Raw genomic sequence first — 20,345 nt, forward strand, 5'->3', positions numbered from 1 at the left:
TAAAAAAATCTATTTGTTTACAAAGCGAGGAATCCCTAAGTTTTAACTGTTCAAAATGAGTCACCTTCACCATTCTGGATCACATGCACAAATACAAACTACTACTGCAGGAATGTCTTAAATAAAGGCACATCAACATAACAAATACATTTGGCATTTTTCTTCTAAACTAAAATTGTCTAGTACCATGGACAGCGACAGGCAGGCCCTTTTGGCTGTGTCAGAGATGACTAATCCCAGTGCGTAATCGTGATTCCTGGATAACTCTGGCTGTAATGGTGGCTTTGTGTCTTCCACTGAGCGCATGTCCTCCAGCATTAGAGCTAAAAGGGAAACAGGAAACACGCACGGCAATTACGCACTCATTTGGGTTAAATCTCACCACGGGTCCCTTGATGGAAATTTACTTTGCATTTGAACTTGATTGGATTCCTGGAAAGCCAGACAAATATTGTATTAGAGTGTCATGGCTTTACATAAACATGTGAAAACATGGAGATGTTCATAAACAAATTAGTATTTACAGTGTAGCAGATACAAACAGACTGCTTTTCCAAATCAGTTAAATTCATCACACATGGATTCTAACAAAGATGATGATTAGGGTCTGAATATTTAAAGTTAACATTTGTAATTAGATGTTCGACCTACCCCTGTTGTATCCTCACACTTTACCACTAGATGCTGCATATGTTACTTCTGTCTGATAGTGTGGTAGCTATGGCCTGACAGAAGAAAACCAGACAGCACAGGTGAGTCTGAATAATGGCCAGGTGGATGGTGAGGGGGGGAACAGGTTTCACATCTGTCATCCACTGCTAGAAAAAAGAAAAAGTACAGTTTCATAACAGAAGGTATAAATGGGACTTTACATTTTGGAATACACTGTGGGGCCAAAACAGTGCACAATCTACTGTAGGATAATATACTCAAGGAAAAAATAAATAAATAATACAATCTTCTATCAGCTTATGATTTATGTTTCTGCTCTAAATAATGTGCTATGTAGAAATGATTGTTGAAGGTATTCTCATTTGTTTCAGCTTTTTGACACTCTCCATGGAAATCTTGAAGCAGAGCTCGATATGCCCCACAGAGTCGTACAAAGCCGTTATGGATTTTCCTTTGCATGGCACAAAATAGATTATTAGATACAGTATATGAATAGACCTAACACAATACTGCTTTCAAAATGTCAGTGGTTTTCATAGAAGCCACACAATATTCACACCTCACTAACCAGCTCCATCTTTGGCCACCATTTTCATATGTGCATTTTTCATCAAACTTCTTGACAAGTTTATGGCTTTTCTGTAACTTAAGATTTCTCTTCTCATTATATGTGTGATTATATGTGTGATTTGTCCCCTGTACTGCTAACGTTTATGTGCTGGGAGCATGTTGCAAGTCTCCAGATGTCACTGAGAGGGCAGCGGCTGGTGGCAAAAGCCAGATCTTTCTTGTGTTTTTTCAACATAAATTCATATGGAGATTCTGCCTCTGTTTCCTTGACAACCGCAGTTAATGATGGATATTTTGGGTCACATTTATTCAGGTTTACTGTATGAACTTATCTCTTTTTTCAGGCTTTCTCCTCTGACTTAAAGGTGCATTATGTCTTATCTGGTGAAAGGCCCACCACCTGCTTGTTTCCTCACTCCAAGTTGAATGTTCCCCAATAGGGCATTAAACCTTACTATCTTGCATTTATTTTATCCCAGGTGTTTTATTGTGAGCTGGGTTCCCTTTCCAGATCTGATCTAATACCATACTGTGGAATATTCCAGGCAAAGCAATACAATGTTCATGGAGGCAAGCAGGTGGACCCCCTACCAGAAAAAGTGACATAGTGCATCTTTAAGAAATGTTCATAACAAATGATTTAGCTTTGGTTCAGATTTGGTTTGTGGGCGTGTTGACATTGATTGTTTCTCCCCACTCTTTACTCTAGTTCCTGCTTCTCCCTGTCTAGTCTAAAATATTTAAAGGCTTTTTAAAATGATCTAACGGTGAATAGATAAGTTAATATATCAATGGCCATATATTTTCCTGTAATTTTACTATAGGAGGCAGAATGTGAATGAAAATGGAATAATAGTGTTTGAACATGAACATTTAAGAGGTCAGAAAAAAACTTTGTGCCAGTCCCAAGCCTGGATAAATGGACAGGGAGGGGCATTACACATGGTATAAAATATATTTACATGTGAATCAATATATATCAGTAGTTTTAACATGGGAAGCAACATATCAAAACAAAACAGTCTAAACGTGTAATTCAAATCAAATCTATAATAGTACATTTTATATCTGCTCATTCATTAAAACACAAAAGTCCATATAATTCTCATATTAATTAACATTTACCCCCCTTTTTTTTTTTTCAATTTTTCAATTTTTTCAATTTTTTCAATTTTTTTTAACAAAATCTACTGTTTTGCCAAAACTCTAATGCATTTTCACTCTTTTCACATGTAAACTCATCTGCCCCTCCTGTCACCATGATGTGTATAATTAGCGGTATTACATAATCCATTCCCCTCCGCTTCCTCGTTTGTGTGATTGTGTACAGAGTTTAGCAGCAGGCTCACATCTGTGCACTGTGCCACTGTCCTCTCTTTCTCTCCTGCTTTTTCTTTCATCTCATGTGACACCTCCCCCGTACGGCACCTTCACCCTGTGGTACTGCAAACCTCCACTGACCTCAACCAGACATAGTTAGAGACATGTACTTCAAATAACAAGAATTTTAAAAATAGATTCTCATTTGTGATTGTAACAATAATAATAATAATAATAATAATAATAATAATAATAATAATAATAATAATAATAATAATAATAATTATTATTATTATTATTATTATTATTATTATTATTATTATTATTATTATTATTTACAATTGTAATGCGTTTTACAGTCTTGTCAAAGCCTCTCAAAGCGCGACACTCATTATTCATTCATTCCATACCTGGGCAGACTGATGGAAGCGAGACTGCTCATGAACCATCGGCCCCTCCGACCACCACCTATCATTCACGCCACTTTCATGAAGTGAAGTTAAGGACACGAGTGAACTTGAGACATTAGGTCAAAATCCAGGTCATGTCATGTCTGTGGAGAGGGGGAAAATACTGTTAAGGGACGGTGGTGCTGACCAAGCCTAGCACAAGATTATGGAGATGGGTCCCTGAGCACTTTGCTCACTGCTCCTGAGGAGATGCCCTAGCGGCATTGAAGGATGGGTCAAATGTAGAGGACACATTTCCCTACAGGGACAATAAAGCATACCTTAACCTTAAACCACGACATCCTCCAAACCACCTTCATGGGATTCAGTTTGCTTGTATAAACCCCACATTAAGGACTTTTTGTAATTCAAAAGACAGAGAAAGTTTGTTTTTAATTTTTGATTGCTATGGAAACGGTTCCAGTTTTGGATCCCTCTGAAGCCATGGATAGTGTCCTTGACTGTATGAAAGACCACATCACAACACTTCAGTCAAGGGCAGAGCTGGTTATTGACACAGGCTCCTTGTGTTAAAAAAGTGCCTCCATATTTTATTTATTATTCCTGTTTGCTTTTTGAAATATTGATAAGAGCTTTCAGTAATGGAAACAGAAGATGGGCAGGGATGTCTGGTTTCCAAACTAAAATCACAATAATTCATTTCTTTAGAAAAATGTGGTTAGACTTTTAATGACTACAATTAGCCTCAATAAATCATCAACAAACACATCATTCATAATGAACAACTATAGTTTATGAATCATGTTCAGTAACTACTTCATTAATACCCTGACTCCAAACCCTAAGCTCTAGTTACTAGTTACGAAGCTTGAGTCATTCTCAAGAAACTATTTGTGCATTATGAATTAAGACTTTGATCATGTTTTCTTAAGGCTATCAAAGGCGTAGTCAATATAAAGTGATACCAAACATTCTAAGAATAGGTCTGGGGCTTATGGAATGACCATAACATTATCTTAAACAAAAAAACAAAAAACAAAAAACATGTTTGGCTCCACCAGTCCCCATCAAACTAGTAAACAAAAGTAGCATCTATAATTATATTTTTTCCCAACATAAGATTCTACTGTTGAGATCCAATGAGTCTGTAAATAACTTGTGTTGGCAATAGATTTGATGTAGAAAAAGAATGTATTCGACCATAGAGTATGTAGTAACTTTCCACATCTGTTCTATTCATTGTCTTCAGCTCACACAGCACATTTCAACACATCATTTCATAACACTTTTATCATTAGCGAGCTGCATGTATACCTAACATTGCCTCCACATCAGAAATCACAAAACTAATAAAGTTCAGCTCAGAAAAAAATCACTGTTGCATAATGATTGTGAGACAAACCACTGTGGTAGAAATTTTAGTCAAGATACACTGCAAGAGGTGTTGAAAGCCACACTAGCCTTTGTCAGATCCTTCAGTCTCATAGAAAGGCTATAGGTAATTGTGTGTTTTCCATTTACATGTCTGCTTTTTTATTTCACATGTCTGTTGTTTGATCATCCTTGCCTGTACTCAGATGCTAATGTGGAGGTGCTGTCTCTCTGGGCTGGGAGGGCCAAATGTTCAAATGGCCACCCAGCTTGATCTGAATGTAGATTGCACTTGGGGAAGGGCTTGGACCTCAGACAGTATTTAAGTGTGTTTACCCCATTGCTCTGGGCCCACTGCAGCAGAAACACTGTCTGTCAGAAGTGGGACCGTTTGTTTACCGGTGCAAACGTAATAAACCAACATAGACATAGTTAGTCTTCTTGTCTGTTCTGGTATTATTTTACAGATAATTTCCACAACACCACTCAACCTTTTGAACTTTTGTTTTGCTGTGTAAATGTAATTATAATAATTTATTTTAATTAGCAATCAGCATTTTTCCTGACACTTTTTTTTTTTTTTTTTTTTTTTTTTTAACAAAGGATCAAAAGAAATTTGTAAGCAATGTGCTATTTGTCACAATAGCCAGACAGTAACCAGTATGTAGTCTACTACTTAGCACTGAGGGTGATACAAGCTGAGAGGAAATAATGATTTGAAAACAGTAGTGAGACCCCATCCATCCATCCATTTTCTTCCGCTTATCCGGGGCCGGGTCGCGGGGGCAGCAGTCTAAGCAGGAACTCCCAGACTTCCCTCACCCCGGACACGTCCTCCAGCTCCTCCGGTGGGACCCCAAGGCGTTCCCAGGCCAGCCGAGAGACATAGTCCCTCCAGCGTGTCCTGGGTCTTCCCCGGGGCCTCCTCCCGGTGGGACATGCCCAGAACACCTCCCTAGGGAGGCGTCCAGGAGGCATCCTGAGCAGATGCCCGAGCCACCTCAGCTGGTTCCTCTCAACGTGTAGGAGCAGCGGCTCTACTCCGAGATCCTCCCGTGTGACCGAGCTCCTCACCCTATCCCTAAGGGTGCGCCCGGCCACTCTGCGGAGGAAGCCCATTTCAGCCGCTTGTATCCGCGATCTTGTCCTTTCGGTCATTACCCAGAGCTCATGACCATAGGTGAGGGCAGGAACGTAGATTGACCGGTAAATCGAGAGCTTCACCTTCCGGCTCAGCTCCTTCTTTACCACAACGGACCGATACAGCGACCGCATCACTGCAGACGCTGCACCGATCCGCCTGTCAATCTCCCGCTCCATCCTTCCCTCAATCGTGAACAAGACCCCGAGATACTTGAACTCCTCCACTTGGGGCAGAGACTCACCACCCACCCGGAGAGAGCAAACCACCTTTTTCCGGTCGAGAACCATGGCCTCGGATTTGGAGGAGCTGATTCTCATTCCAGCCGCTTCACACTCGGCTGCAAACCGCCCCAGTGCCTGCTGCAGGTCCTGGCTCGAAGAAGCCATCAGGACAACATCATCTGCAAACAGCAGAGATGAAATCCTGTGGTTCCCAAACCAGGCCCCCTCCGGCCCCTGGCTGCGCCTAGAAATTCTGTCCATAAATATAATGAACAGAACCGGTGACAAAGGGCAGCCCTGGCGGAGTCCAACATGCACCGGGAACAGGTCTAACTTACTGCCGGCAATGCGAACACAGGGACCGGACAGCCCTTAGCAAAGAGCCCCGGACCCCATACTCCCAGAGCACCCCCCCAAAGGACACCACGAGGGACACGGTCGAATGCCTTCTCCAGATCCACAAAACACATGTGGACTGGTTGGGCATACTCCCATGAGCCCTCGAGGACCCGATGGAGAGTATAGAGCTGGTCCAGTGTTCCACGACCAGGACGAAAACCACACTGCTCCTCCTGAATCCGAGGTTCGACTATCGGTCGGATTCTCCTCTCCAGTACCCTGGAATAGACCTTACCGGGAAGGCTGAGGAGTGTGATTCCCCTGTAATTGGAACACACCCTCCGGTCCCCCTTCTTATACAGAGGGACCACCACCCCGGTCTGCCATTCCACAGGTACTGTCCCCGACCGCCATGCGATGTTGCAGAGACGTGTCAGCCAAGACAGCCCCACAACATCCAGAGACTTGAGGTACTCAGGACGGATCTCGTCCACCCCCGGAGCCTTGCCACCGAGGAGCTTGCCAACCACCTCAGTGACTTCAGCCAGGGTGATGGACGAGTCCGCCTCCGGGTCCCCAGTCTCTGCTTCCTCCTCGGAAGACGTGACAGTGGGATTGAGGAGATCCTCAAAGTATTCCTTCCACCGCCCGACAACATCCCCAGTCAAGGTCAGCAGCTCTCCACCCGCACTGTAAACAGTGTTGGTGAAGCACTTCTTCCCCTTCCTGAGGCGTCGGACGGTTTGCCAGAATCTCTTTGAGGCCATCCGATAGTCCTTCTCCATGGCCTCCCCAAACTCCTCCCAACCCCGGGTTTTTGCCTCTGTGACTGCCCGAGCCGCAGCACGCTTGGCCCGCCGGTACTCATCAGCTGCCTCAGGAGTCCCACGAGCCAACAAGGCTCGATAGGACTCCTTCTTCAGCTTGACGGCATCCCTTACTTCTGGTGTCCACCACCGGGTTCAGGGATTGCCGCCGCGACAAGCACCACAGACCTTACGACCACAGCTACGAGCAGCCGCATCGACAATAGAGGTGGAGAACATGGCCCACTCGGAGTCCATGTCTCCAACCTCCCCCGGGATCAGGGAGAAGCTCTCCCGGAGGTGGGAGTTGAAGACCCCCCTGACAGAGGGCTCCGCCAGACGTTCCCAGCAGACCCTCACAATGCACTTGGGTCTGCCAGGTCTGTCCGGCTTCCTCCTCCGCCAGCGGATCCAACTCACCACCAGGTGGTGATCAGTTGACAGCTCAGCCCCTCTCTTCCCCCGAGTGTCCAAGACACGCGGTCGGAGGTCAGATGACACGACAACAAAGTCGATCATCGACCTCCGACCTAGAGTGTCCTGGTGCCACGTGCACCGATGGACACCCTTGTGCTCGAACATGGTGTTTGTTATGGACAAGCTGTGACTAGCACAGAAGTCCAATAACAAAACACAGCTCGGGTTCAGATCGGGGAGGCCGTTCCTCCCAATCACGACCCTCCAAGTGTCACTGTCGTTACCCACATGGGCGTTGAAGTCCCCCAGGAGAACAACGGAGTCCCCGGTTGGTGCACTGTCTAGTACCCCTCCCAGGGACTCCAAGAAGGCCGGGTACTCTGCACTGCTGTTTGGCCCATAGGCCGACACAACAGTGAGAGACCTGTCCCCGACCCGAAGGCGCAGGGACGCGACCCTCTCGTTCACCGGAGTGAACCCCAACACGCAGCGGCTGAGCTGTGGGGCAATGAGCAAGCCCACACCAGCTCGCCGCCGCTCCCCGCTGGGCAACGCCAGAGAAATGGAGAGTCCACCCCCTCTCAAGAAGTTGGGTTCCAGAGCCCAAGCTGTGCGTGGAGGTGAGGCCGACTATATCTAGCCGGTAACGCTCAACCTCCCGCACAAGCTCAGGCTCCTTCCCCCCCAGCGAGGTGACATTCCATGTCCCCAGAGCTAGTCTCCATGTCCGGAGATCCGGTCGTCGAGGTCCCCGCCTTCGACCGCCACCCGGATCTCTCTGCACTCGCCCCGCATGGCTCCTCCCGCAGGTGGTGGGTCCACGGGAGGACGGCCCCACGTCGTTCCTTCGGGCTGGGCCCGACTGGGCCCCGTGGGGAAAGGCCCGGCCACCAGGCGCTCGCTGCAGAGCACCCACCCCAGGCCTGGCTCCAGGGTGGGGCCCCGGTAACGCCAGTCCGGGCGACGTAACTGGCCTTGATCTTTTCCTCTTCATGTTGGGCTTCTGAACCGCTCTTAGTCAGACCCGTCTCCCAGGACCTGTTTGCCATGGGTGACCCTACCAGGGGCATGAAGCCCCCGACAACATAGCTCCCAGGATCATTCGGGTGCTCAAACCCCTCCACCACGTTAAGGTGGCGGTTCAGGGAGGGGAGTAGTGAGACCTGCCAAACTTAATTACATGAGGTTATCCATATTGTTTAATGTATACATTTTTATTCTGCATGTCAATGTCTAGTTTGATCTATAGTAAATAAAGTATGCAATCTATAATCTGTATTTGTTGAAGAGAATAGAGAAATATTGACCTATACCAGTTATACACATTTTAAGTAACTGAATTCTGTTACATTTACCCAACTCTTTAGAATACATTTACTTTTCTAAACAGATATCCAAGAAATATACAAATGCTATATAACTTTACACTATCATACAATGCAACTCAGTGTAAAAGTAATCAGAAAACAGTCTTCTAATTTGACCAAAACAGAATTTGTTACAAAATAAATGCTTATGCATGTGTTTAGTATTCACACATTTAAAAAGTGTTCTTCAAATCCCTGCAGTTATATGCTAGTGTGCCCTCTATTACTAAGTAGTGTAGGGCCATTAAGACACAATTTTCTTTCTTTTTCTATTTTCCTATGTTAAGTTGTCAAGTTAATGTAATTTGCATATAGTGCTCTGTGAAATGGAATGAAAAAAGCCATTCTCAGCAAAAACTTGAGTAGTACTTTATAACAACTTTACACAACTTAAAAATAATGTACTGAACAAGTGCTTCCATTACAGAGACTCCAAAGGGGGGGATTGTCCTTCTTCACCTGTTGCTTAGCCTAAATACACCACCTCAGTGTGAAGGGGGTGCCACTCACAGCAATACACCCACTATGTTCTTTTATGCATGCACAAATCATCAGCAGCTTTCCTACGCACAAACGTTGCACAAAAGACACAATGACAAGATCACATTTTACTATTACAACACAAGAATGCAAGAGAGGAAGACTTACACAATGAATCATGGGCCATTCAAGAGCATGCATTCTCCAAACATTGTGAGTATAGACATGTACACCCACTTAACAATCACTTGTGAATGAAGACTTTGCTCATGCTTAATTAAGATGAATTTAGGTGTAGATATTATAAAGTTTTAGGTGTTAGTTTATTCATTTAAATATGTCTACAGTGTATTGTTTCTACAGCTCATTCTACAATTTATTGGCTATATTATTACAAAGACAATTACATCTAGTCTCTCCATCATGGATTCTCTCATTATTATCATTATAGCTATCTTCTGCTACAGCTAACACTCAGTTAAAATGTATAGTATCTTCTAAAATAAATATATTGAGAACAAATCAAAGAATTCTATTACATAAACGTCCTTGAGTAAATGACTTGGGTAAGTATAAGAACACATGTACAATCCACCTCTAAAGCACTCACTCAATTGTTTATCTACGAGTCAGTAGTTAATTGCCATTCTCTGATGCTGCTGCCCCCACACTTACACATTTGGCACAGAGGGGCTCTCATTGGGTCCAACCAGACTGTGGCGTCATCACACGTACTAAATTGCTACTGCTTTGTCAGCTGGTCAATTAGACAAAAGAAAAATAACGGGGGCAAAAGTGAGAAATTTCATAAAATAACTCACCGAATCTCTGAAGATTCCTCAAAGTGGACCACAAAACTGACACCAGCAGGCAGATAATGTCACACTGACCCAGGAAGTAAAATGCCATTAACACCATACTCCCACTGCTACAGTCCACCTTAAGACCTCTGAGTCATTTCATTTTGGACATGCTGGATTTTAAAAACTACTCCTTGTAAGTATACTGTGTAGGAATATGTAATTGATTGAATTTTGATCATTTGTAGTCATCAGTGATCTGCTTTTTAATTGAGAGGTCTACAGCCTCTATCCTCTATTAGTAAAAGTATGTGGTTTGGAACAGACTTCAGAAGTTGCAGGAAGAAATTTGGCTTTTTTATGTAAAATGGCATTTATCAGTTAGAAGAAAAAGAATATTATGTTTTTTGTCATATCTCTCAGCCCTAGTACTGTATTTCACATCTTTTTCTTGCATACACATTTGCACAGGTTGGTACCCTGCAACATTTATACTTTCTGAACTATTGCTGTATTTCTGTGCTACTGTGTCCAGAGTATTTCCTTTGAATTATATCTCACTAATTTGGCCTAGTTCTGTGAGATATATGGAAAGGGAAAACTGCTATGAAGCTCTACAAAGGTGGAGCTTAACCATATGTTTTACACAACTTGGCTGCCTCTGAGTTTTATATATTATGATGTATAGTAATGTGGCACTTTCCCTGACCTGTGTGAAGTGAAGCACTTCATAGGTTTTCAACAAGACATTGCAATCTATTCATCCAACCATGTTCTCATAGATCTCACTGTGGGGTCAGGGGATCACACAGGGAGTTCAAAACAACGGCACACATATAATTCTCAGACTCTTCACAACCTATATAACCACTTCTGCTGCAGAATCATTTCCAGAGGATTTCAGTCAACTGAAAAGTACAATGGCATTTGTAAGGAGTTAATTATAGTTAGCTAGCAACAACTGTCTTAAGTGGAGTACTATAGCAGTTTCATTTGATGTTGGCTAATCATCTAAAACAATGCGGGACATGTTTTTTTAAGCTAATTTTAAACGTGAATTTGCTTAAAATGCAACAATATTATGTTATAACAATACTGATACTGGTGACAGATATTGGCACCAATCCAGAAAAATGTCCTGTTTGGATCTTTACTTGGGTAAACTAAAACTATTTACTGGCTGATGTTGCCAGAATGTGTCAACTTTTTTTTCATACAAAGCTATTCTGTAGTTACTTGCAGGATAAATCACTGATAGTATAAGTCTTGACGAGGTGTCACATGTTCTTACCTGTCTGTCCACACTGAGGAAATTAAACTTGTGTGTGTACTGTACTTTCTGTCCTGTTGTGTAAATCGTTCAAAGCGACAGGATCGCACTATTGTTTTGGAGATTGATGTGAAGGCATGCAGATAATGTGCATGCCCTTATTTGTATTTGTATTTATTCAGTGTGTTTATGTTGCACTTTTTCACCGTATCAAGTTCCTAGTTTGTGAACTGTGTTCACAGACTATGGCAATAAAAGTCTTCTGATTCTGATTCTGATTCTGATAACAGCTGCTGTCAAGCCGTCTGGAGATGATGTGAGAGAAGAACCACGAAAGATGAGAAGAGGTGTAAGCTAGATAACCCCAGTCCCCCCAAAGCCCCTTAACCCCATTTTAAACACATGTAACTGATGCTTAAGTAGAATTTTGATACTTGCCATGACACCATGACAAAATAATTGAAACAAATGTTATGAAACAGTCCTTGTGATGGGGTCAAAGGGTGAGCCACAACCACAGTGCAAAATGACTAAAGAATCTATTAATCACAGGGGCCACAATGCAGGGGGCAGATTTATGACCCTGTTGATGTTTTGTGTTTGTGTTACAGACTGATTAAAATAAGTAGTTTAATTAAGGCTGTGTTGTACTTAAATGAGCATTTGTTAAAGAGAAGGCCTAGTATAAAAGCAAAACAATTACCATTTACATGTGCTACACACACTTTAAAATATAAAAACACAACTGAACGGCATGCAGTTACGCAAAAAAAAAAAAAAAAAAAAAAGTGAAAAGTTAATGGCTTGAAAAAGGGGAAATACAAAATTACCAATATTCTAACCTACAAGAAGAATGTGATAATACCAAATAGAGAAAAAGTTAAACTACTACTGTAACCATAGGCTACTATAAATCCTACTTTACTGACTTAAACAGGTCCTATTTCATCCTGCTGCTGGTAGCCCCCGAGCAGGTCAAGGTGATTTCACAGTTAAGGTTTGCTCTGATAGTCCGTCCTACACAGGCCAGTGGAGCCAGGTGACGCTCGGAGCTGCAATAAAAGCATTGGCTCAATAAAGATAAGTCTAATTGAGCTGTAAAGAAGTGGCAATGACAGATGTCCAGTGTGTAAATAGGGACTATAAGGACCCATCTAATTTAAAGATGGCGTCTGAATACAATCTCATGTCTCAGTTTTAAAATAGTGAAAGAAGACAGCATGAAAGAAACCAACAGTGCAGCCTGTTCTGCAGCTCACTGACTCTGATGAGAAATACAGTCATTCACACGCACGCCCAGCCACAGACACGCACGGGAGCGAGGGAAAGAGAGATGAAGATGGAGAGAGAGAGAGAGAGAGAGAGAGAGAGAGAGAGAGAGAGAGAGAGAGAGACGGACATTTCTCTGCTCATTTAGCGCTCCACACTTTGTGCGCCTTTTCTCTGAATGCACCTGCTGCTGCGCGTTACAGGAGTCTAACCGCTCTCTTATAAACGTAAACTTGAGTGTTTTATTGAAACATGGAGCCTGTCAATGTCACTCTTGCCCTGGACACAGTTGGAGATTTGAAAGAGCGCTTCACAGCCTCTGTAACTCCGGACAACGCCACGCTGAGCGAGGACTTGCTGCAGTTTTCATCAAACACAAATGAGACGACCGCAGTGGAGAGGGACCCGAAGAGTTTGATCCTGGCGGTGTGCATCACAGCTCTGTACTCTGCGATCTGCGTGGTGGGGCTACTGGGCAACGTGCTCGTCATGTATGGAGTGGTCAGGTAAGTAACACAAATGACTCAAAAAACAGCCTTCAAATGTCCACAGAAACTAAAAATAATGCACAAAAATAACTCAAACTGACTTATGTAGGCTATAGCCCATCAAATTGCCTTTACAACCAATGAAAATACATCTGCATACTACATAACCACAGAACATATATGCATAAGATGTCTCAAAATCAACTGTCTACATTTAGCTTGAGGTATGTATAAAAGTATCCAAGAAATGTTATACCCCAGTTTAGTCTCATATTTTATGAAGCACCCTGCTGTCAGAGGCATGTATTTTACCTTCCAGACATTTTCAGTTTCTGTTGTCCTGAAAACAGCCAAAAAGCATGTGACACTGTGCTGGTGCCTTTGTAACTGGCTGCAGATTGTGTCTGAGGGCCACTTAGAAACTCCCACTCGCCCACCCCCTCAAACATTGTGGAGGTAATGTCCAACTGTTGTCAGGCTGGTGTGCGTTTGATCGTCTACAAACAAATGCATACAATAAATAGATTTGTGTCTGCTATAGGGTGGCAACAGGCTGTATTGCTTTGAAATGTAAATGGAAAACTGTTCATTTGAAATCATCAAACATAAACTTCAATGTAGGTTATTCGCTTCTGCAGGTTTTTACTTTGGTTATTTGTCTGGGATGATAATACAAACCACAGCTTTCCAATTTGCAGTGATCTCTATACAGCTTATACAGCAGACTTGGGACTACTGACATATGTTTTCACTGGATAATTGTTCAAAGCAATAACATACCTGGTGGTGCTATTACAAAAAAAGTCCCAGTGGTGTGTCCTTTATCCTCTATCCTCTATCCTTTTGATCTACGGACAACTGCAACTACCATTTTAAGAAGCCATTCAAATTGATCAACAGTAAATACATATGGGGAGATTTGCAGGATTTTTTCAGAAGTGAAGTCATTATGTAGAAGTGCATTTTAATGGGGCTCATAGTCACCATTTCTCAGCAAAGAAGCTTTTAAGCTTGTAATGTTGTGCAGTAAAACATTATGCAATAACGCATCTCTGTAACAATATTTTACTTGTGGAATATCATTGAGAGGAAATGGGGAATATGTATTGCTTTAAAATGTCATGTTGATACTAAGAACTGTGTGATTATATTGCATATCTAAACAGATACACCAAAATGAAGACAGCTACCAACATCTACATCTTTAACCTGGCTCTGGCAGACGCTCTGGCCACCAGCACACTCCCATTCCAGAGTGCTAAGTACTTGATGGAAACATGGCCCTTTGGGGAGCTACTGTGTAAAACGGTTATGGCCATAGACTACTACAACATGTTCACAAGCATTTTCACTCTGACCATGATGAGTGTGGACCGCTACATCGCCGTGTGTCACCCTGTGAAAGCTCTGGACTTCAGGACCCCTGCCAAGGCCAAGATCATTAACGTCTGCATCTGGATCCTGTCGTCTGCGGTTGGGGTGCCTGTCACCATTATGGCTGTTACCAAGGTGACAAGCAATGGTAAGGCACAAGTAATGGTAAGAGACAATGTCTCTGGGGCTGGGTGAGCTTTTGTCATTTTAATCAGTATTATTGTTTTCTTATTGCTTTTCAGGAAACATTGCATGCATGATGCAGTTTCCAGAGCCAGACTGGTACTGGGACACAGTGACAAAGATCTGCGTGTTCATATTCGCCTTTGTGATGCCCGTGATGGTGATCACTGTGTGCTATGGCCTGATGATCCTGAGGCTAAAGAGTGTACGTCTTCTGTCCGGCTCCAAAGAGAAGGACAGGAACCTGCGCAGGATCACCAGGATGGTGCTGGTGGTGGTGGCTGCGTTTGTGATCTGCTGGACCCCCATCCACATCTTCATCATTGTCAGGACCATTGTTCACGTCAACCAGAACAACCTCCTAGTGAAGGCCAGCTGGCACCTGTGCATTGCTCTTGGCTACACCAACAGCAGCCTGAACCCTGTGCTCTATGCCTTCCTGGATGAAAACTTCAAAAGATGTCTGAGAGACTTCTGCTTCCCGTCCCGCTCCCATATGGAGCAGAGCAGCTTCAGCCGTGTGCGCAACAGTACCCGAGAGCCTGCATCCATCTGTGCTCCCAGCAGGAGGGAGAGGGCTCCGGCCTGACTAGGCCTGGAGCAGAGGACAGCAAAGAGTGCCCAGGATGACCTTACGGAGGTCACACAGATCACCACTACCGGCCTGTAGACGCAAATGCACAAGGCTCTCTACACAGTGTCTCATGTAACCCACACATCTCTGTGGGTTTTAAGGGATTTATGCTCCAGGATTGTCTTTCAGGACTATGCGTCTGTGTGTCTGTACATAAGAGAGTACTGTATTAAAAACATACAGCTGATTCTGACTCTTAAGCCGCAAATTCTTCTTTTGTATTTATCATCAGATTTAGAGGCAGCATGCAGTCTTATGTGTCCATTTACACCTTGAAATGGCAATGGAAATGCTTCATCTGCTGTTCGACAATGACAAACAAAATGTTGCAAACCATATAAGGGAACCTTGTCGGCTCCTATAAACACTTCTTCAATGATCAAATGTATGTATTAGACAAATACAGGACAAGATGAAGACCAGACTGACTGTCTGCAAATTCTTTGGCAGAGACAATCCACAAGCAAAACACATGGTTGGACAGTGCTGGATCCCACATAGAAGTGAGAGTGACACAGCTGCCACATTAAAGCCTGGAGAGATCACATTTCATTTAACATTGACTTAACCTGGATTTAAGAAACCATGAAGTAGCTTTAAGCCATGGTTCAAATAGTTTGATGTGTCACTATGACAATTAGTAACTGGCGTCCGTTGTGTACTCTGCACAGGAACAGTCCCACTCACACCAAACAGCTAATAACATTGTTTAAGCCTTTGTGATATCTGAATTATGATATCCATTTTCATGTTCAAGCCTGTGGTAGTGGGAGAAATAATTACAGATAAAGCCCACACACAGAACCATGTGCTCAGTAATTATGTGTGATCCCAGTGCACAGGTATTTTAACTAAAGGCATGTAGAGATGACACTATCTCTCATGCACATCAGCTGACTCACAAGTTCACTGTTTCACAAACATTTACCTGAAGGCAACATGAGAACCTCCTCACAAAACTGTCACTGCACTTTGGGTCACAATGATATGTGTCACTATGGCCCAACCAACACACTCAAAACACACACTATACATGCTACAACTGTTTGTACAAAAAACAAAAACATGTATATTCCATTATTGTTAAATTATTGTCTTTGCACATTGTCTAACTTTTTAGGGACTAACTATTGAAAGTCTACAATGAATATTTATAATCTTGACAGTATTTGATCAAAAAGTGCTTTAAATGTGATATCTGCTTTTGTTTTAGTTTGTGAAGAGCTTTGACAACATGTTTTGTGCAGTGTCTTTTACATGACTGTACAATGATAATGTGTACCATATTGCCTTATTATGAAATTTATTATCAAATGTTTTTAGTGACTGTTCAGAAAGTTTGGTTGTAACATATGTTGTGTATAATTTAAACATTTGACTGTTTCTTTTACAGTTTATTAACTTTGGCTATGGTGTTTTTTTCCTATATATGCTTTAATAAAAAAAAACAAACATGTGGTATTATGAATGTTTTACGATTTTGTTAAAAGTATTCACTTGCAGTTTTTTTCTGAAGAATTGCCATTGTACACACTTTTTTAAACACATAGCGTCAACATTTGAGAGCAGACTGAACTATGAACCTCTTAACTAATACAGGAAATTAATATATTTCAGAAAATGTGTGTGTAGACGTTTGAACCACAAGGTTAGCAGGTTTTGTACATAGTGACGTGTAACTTAAACAATTTCTGTCATTCCAATTTGTGACAGTTCAAAATGCACTTTCAACTCAATAGCAGTTATTCTTGCAGACTTACTACCCACTGCACTGCTCAGGTGAGAAAATAATGTCCAATATTACACTATGGATTTATTTTAACGACCAATGACCTCATCTCTCTACCCCTAATGACAGGAATTTACATGTCTGATAGTTTTGTGGCTCTTGGTTAATTGTTTTCGTGTCATCAGCTATTTCTATGTAGCAATATTGAGGGAAAAACTCTTGATATTATTAAGTATCCCTATATTTTTTCATTTATTTTGAATTTAACAACATATTCCTTCATATCTATATCAAGCATTTTGTAAATTATAAACAATATTAGAATTTTGCATATCTTTGAAACAAAATGCACAATATAATAGAAAATAAATCTGCCCATCTCCAGTAGCAATGCAATGTAGTTTAAGATTTAGTCATTTGTTGAAAACAGAAGTAATAAAATAACAAAATGAATAATGCATAGTAAATAAACTGCAAATGCTTTTTAAATGCTGCAAGTGTGGTTTCACTCTTTTGACTTGTTAGTATGTGATTTGATAGAGTTGATCTTTTTCTGCAATGAAGTGTGTTAGTCTCAGTTTTAAACATACAGTTCTACACATGTCCGCTGTGTAAAACTGGATAAGCAGGCAATTGCATAAATCACTTCACTCCCAGAGGATACTGTAAAGTGACTCTTGACCATTAAAAGTGTCTTCTGTGTGTTTCTAAAATAGTAACATGAAAACACTTGAACAATGAGGTCTGGTTTTCATAAGAGAATAAAAGCAAACTTTGGCACTACAATAAATCTGTTTAAAAGTAACACATATAATTAACTGCCCTAAACAGTGGCTACTAACTAATTATCAAATACAAATAAGAACACAGAGAAATCTGTGTTCGCAGCAATACACATATTTTCAAAATTATAATCTCTTCTTTTGTATGAGCCACTGTTACACATGACTTACCAGAACATCTATTTTAAAATAGCTATGACCAAAAATCCCACTGAAGAAAAGAAGAAAATACTAAAAAAATACAACCAAAATACTACAACCTCTTGTTCCACAAAGGAAAATTACGCAAGATATGAGTTATTTTGCTGTTGTTTATCTGCTGCTGTTTCTCTCCGAGCTGCACCCTGAGGACATTTTTATCATTTATTTTTGACACAGAGAATCTCATTCATTCATTCATGCAAACTAGGCTTGACAATTGTGCAAAAGACATCAAAGCATCAAATATAATGTCTAATCTGGTACACATAGTATGGTACACACTTCATAAAATATTATTTATGGATATATGGGTAACAGAGTAAAAGCTGTTTGGACAATGTGCAGCATTTTGATGCCAGGTACTTTAATTTTAATAAGAAATGCTGCAGAAGCTGATTTCAAGATTTCAGTTTCTTCAGCCTAATCCTGTTGGGTTGCTACCAAAAGGCCTTCAAATATAAATTGTAGTGTTTTTATTTATTTATTTATTTATTTTCTAAAATGTGAACAATCAAAATAACTGCATTCATCAATTGATTCTAAAAATGAAAATGGAGAAATAATGTTGTACACCTCCAAATGGGCATTCATGAGTATCAGCATCCTGTTATGCAATATGATGAACATTTTCCCATTCAAAAGATCATATTTGCTTTTGTTTTGTATTTTTTTATTGCTAAAAAAACCCCCATTATTCTGAAACCTATAGATACTTTTGGCACTTTTGAGATCAATTTTGCAGTTATTTCACATAGATCAGTCCAGTATATGCTGATTAATTAAGCTGGCTGCTTTATGTAACAGATTCTTTTTGCAAGACAGACCATGAAGGCTCTCTTGACCTTTTGTTTACATAGCAAGAAGTGTCAAAATCTTAACACCATTTTGCTTGAGTTTTCACAAGATGCTATAGCCTACATACTGAAACCGTCCCTGCTGTGGAGCTGGCACCCTGTTTCAAACTGTGTACCATCTGCCAGCTGACAACATCTCCAACCACCGCGTGCCTCTAACTATCTAGCTTCAGACCATAAAAGCAATTTACGTGACCACATCACCATAACAAAGGACTGTGTAATTACCATGGAATCAATAAGACACTCACACTCCCCTCACCCTCTTCTTGGCATGATGCAGATATGGTTGTCAAAACAAAGCAGGACATGGAGACACAGGCTCTTGTTAAAGGTCTCTGCACATCTGTCATTCAGCCACTAAGCCACACAGGAAGCCATCCACGTACAGAAGGAGAAGTTCAATTAAGGAGTCAATCTGCAGTAATTACAGGCAGTAGAAGGAGGTCACATAATTCAGCTGCAAGAGAGAGAGAAGTAGGTTGTCATGAAAATTATTTCAAATTGTGACGGTGAGCAAAAGCAGTTACTACAGTATGGTGACTATTACTGTATACTCACTTACAGGTGCACTAATCTTTTTAGTTACTAACATCTCTTGACTCCATGGACATATATTGCTTTGCCAGCAACATTATGGCATGAACTTGTAGGCCTGTATATTTATTTCATTAAAGTTGTTTTTATTGCTAAACCAATAAATATAAAATGTATTCCCACAGCGAGTGGGCTCATCTGATGGAATGACCTGCTTGTGTCCATGGAGACAGACATGTTTAATGCCATACTGTGCAACATTCTAGATAACGATAATATCTCTATTACAGGTGATGGATTTGAAACCCATCACAGTATTCTCCATGAAAATGCGAGTTGGTCATCACTGTCTATTAGAAGAGACCAGCATTGTAAGGAGTGTATCTGTAAGGGACTACGTACCTCAAAAACTGCCAGAATACCACTCCTGCGTTTTAACCATTGTTACCGGAAGATTTACTACCGGATCACATGACTGCATAAGGCCTACCTGCACCAAAACTGAGATGGGAAACAAGGCTTTTAGTGGTTTTGTTTCACAAAAATAGAATACACCCTAAGGAAAAGCAAAATTGAATAGTTGGTGACACAATTACAATCAGCTAACTTTTATACACACACCTCCACCTGCTTTTAATGTTTTATATGGACTTACATACTTATTTGTTTTGTTTTTTTTTGTTTGTATTGTATTTTAAACAGGGCACCCATGAGCTCTCATTGGATTCCCCTGTATAAATAAAGATAAAGAGAGAAAGAAGAAAGAAGGTGGTGGACCCTCCACCAGAAGAGTTACAAAGGGCTCCTTTAATATAATTTAGGATGAAACAAGATGAGTCAAACTCAAGAATGCAAATCCAAGCATTATTGTCATTGTGAATGTCACTATTACTAGTGCATACCAAATCTAGTTTGAGAATAATTTGTTTCAACATTGTTCTTATTTGTGAACATTCGAAATGTGTCTAGATGGTTAACTAGATTCTTGCCTCCTACTGTGTCTTCTTAAATAGAGCACTTATCTGTTTAAGGTCAACCACAGTGCTCATGACTAAACTCAAGATGTCTTGATTAAGATCCCACTCAAATTTAATCTCAAAAAAACAT

General features: G+C 41.3%; 1 protein-coding gene across 2 annotated transcripts; it reads left to right on the forward strand.

The window, feature by feature from the left end:
- The first annotated feature begins 4,513 nt into the window (after positions 1–4,513).
- Positions 4,514–16,153, forward strand: oprd1b (opioid receptor, delta 1b). 2 transcript variants are annotated; one of them, XM_055228117.1, is made up of 3 exons: positions 4,514–4,531; positions 14,109–14,466; positions 14,561–15,271. In XM_055228117.1, exons 2-3 carry the CDS (start codon positions 14,121–14,123, stop codon positions 15,088–15,090), a joined length of 876 nt encoding a protein of 291 aa, XP_055084092.1. In that variant the 5' UTR covers positions 4,514–4,531; positions 14,109–14,120; the 3' UTR covers positions 15,091–15,271. The 2 variants fall into 2 exon arrangements, with proteins under 2 accessions (XP_055084092.1, XP_033837392.1); XM_033981501.2 differs by lacking the exon at positions 4,514–4,531 and adding an exon at positions 12,644–12,962 and having other exon boundaries at positions 14,111–14,466; positions 14,561–16,153.
- The last annotated feature ends 4,192 nt before the right edge of the window (positions 16,154–20,345 follow it).

This window comes from Periophthalmus magnuspinnatus, chromosome 16 (assembly GCF_009829125.3).
Source record: "Periophthalmus magnuspinnatus isolate fPerMag1 chromosome 16, fPerMag1.2.pri, whole genome shotgun sequence".
Classification (NCBI taxonomy): domain Eukaryota; kingdom Metazoa; phylum Chordata; class Actinopteri; order Gobiiformes; family Gobiidae; genus Periophthalmus; species Periophthalmus magnuspinnatus.

Coding starts and splice junctions, on each gene's coding strand:
- oprd1b (XM_033981501.2), top strand. CDS start 12,709: ATGGAGCCTGTCAATGTCACTCTTGCCCTGGACACAGTTGGAGATTTG. Junction 12,963..14,110: donor GTCATGTATGGAGTGGTCAG/GTAAGTAACACA, acceptor ATATCTAAACAG/ATACACCAAAATGAAGACAG. Junction 14,467..14,560: donor TACCAAGGTGACAAGCAATG/GTAAGGCACAAG, acceptor ATTGCTTTTCAG/GAAACATTGCATGCATGATG.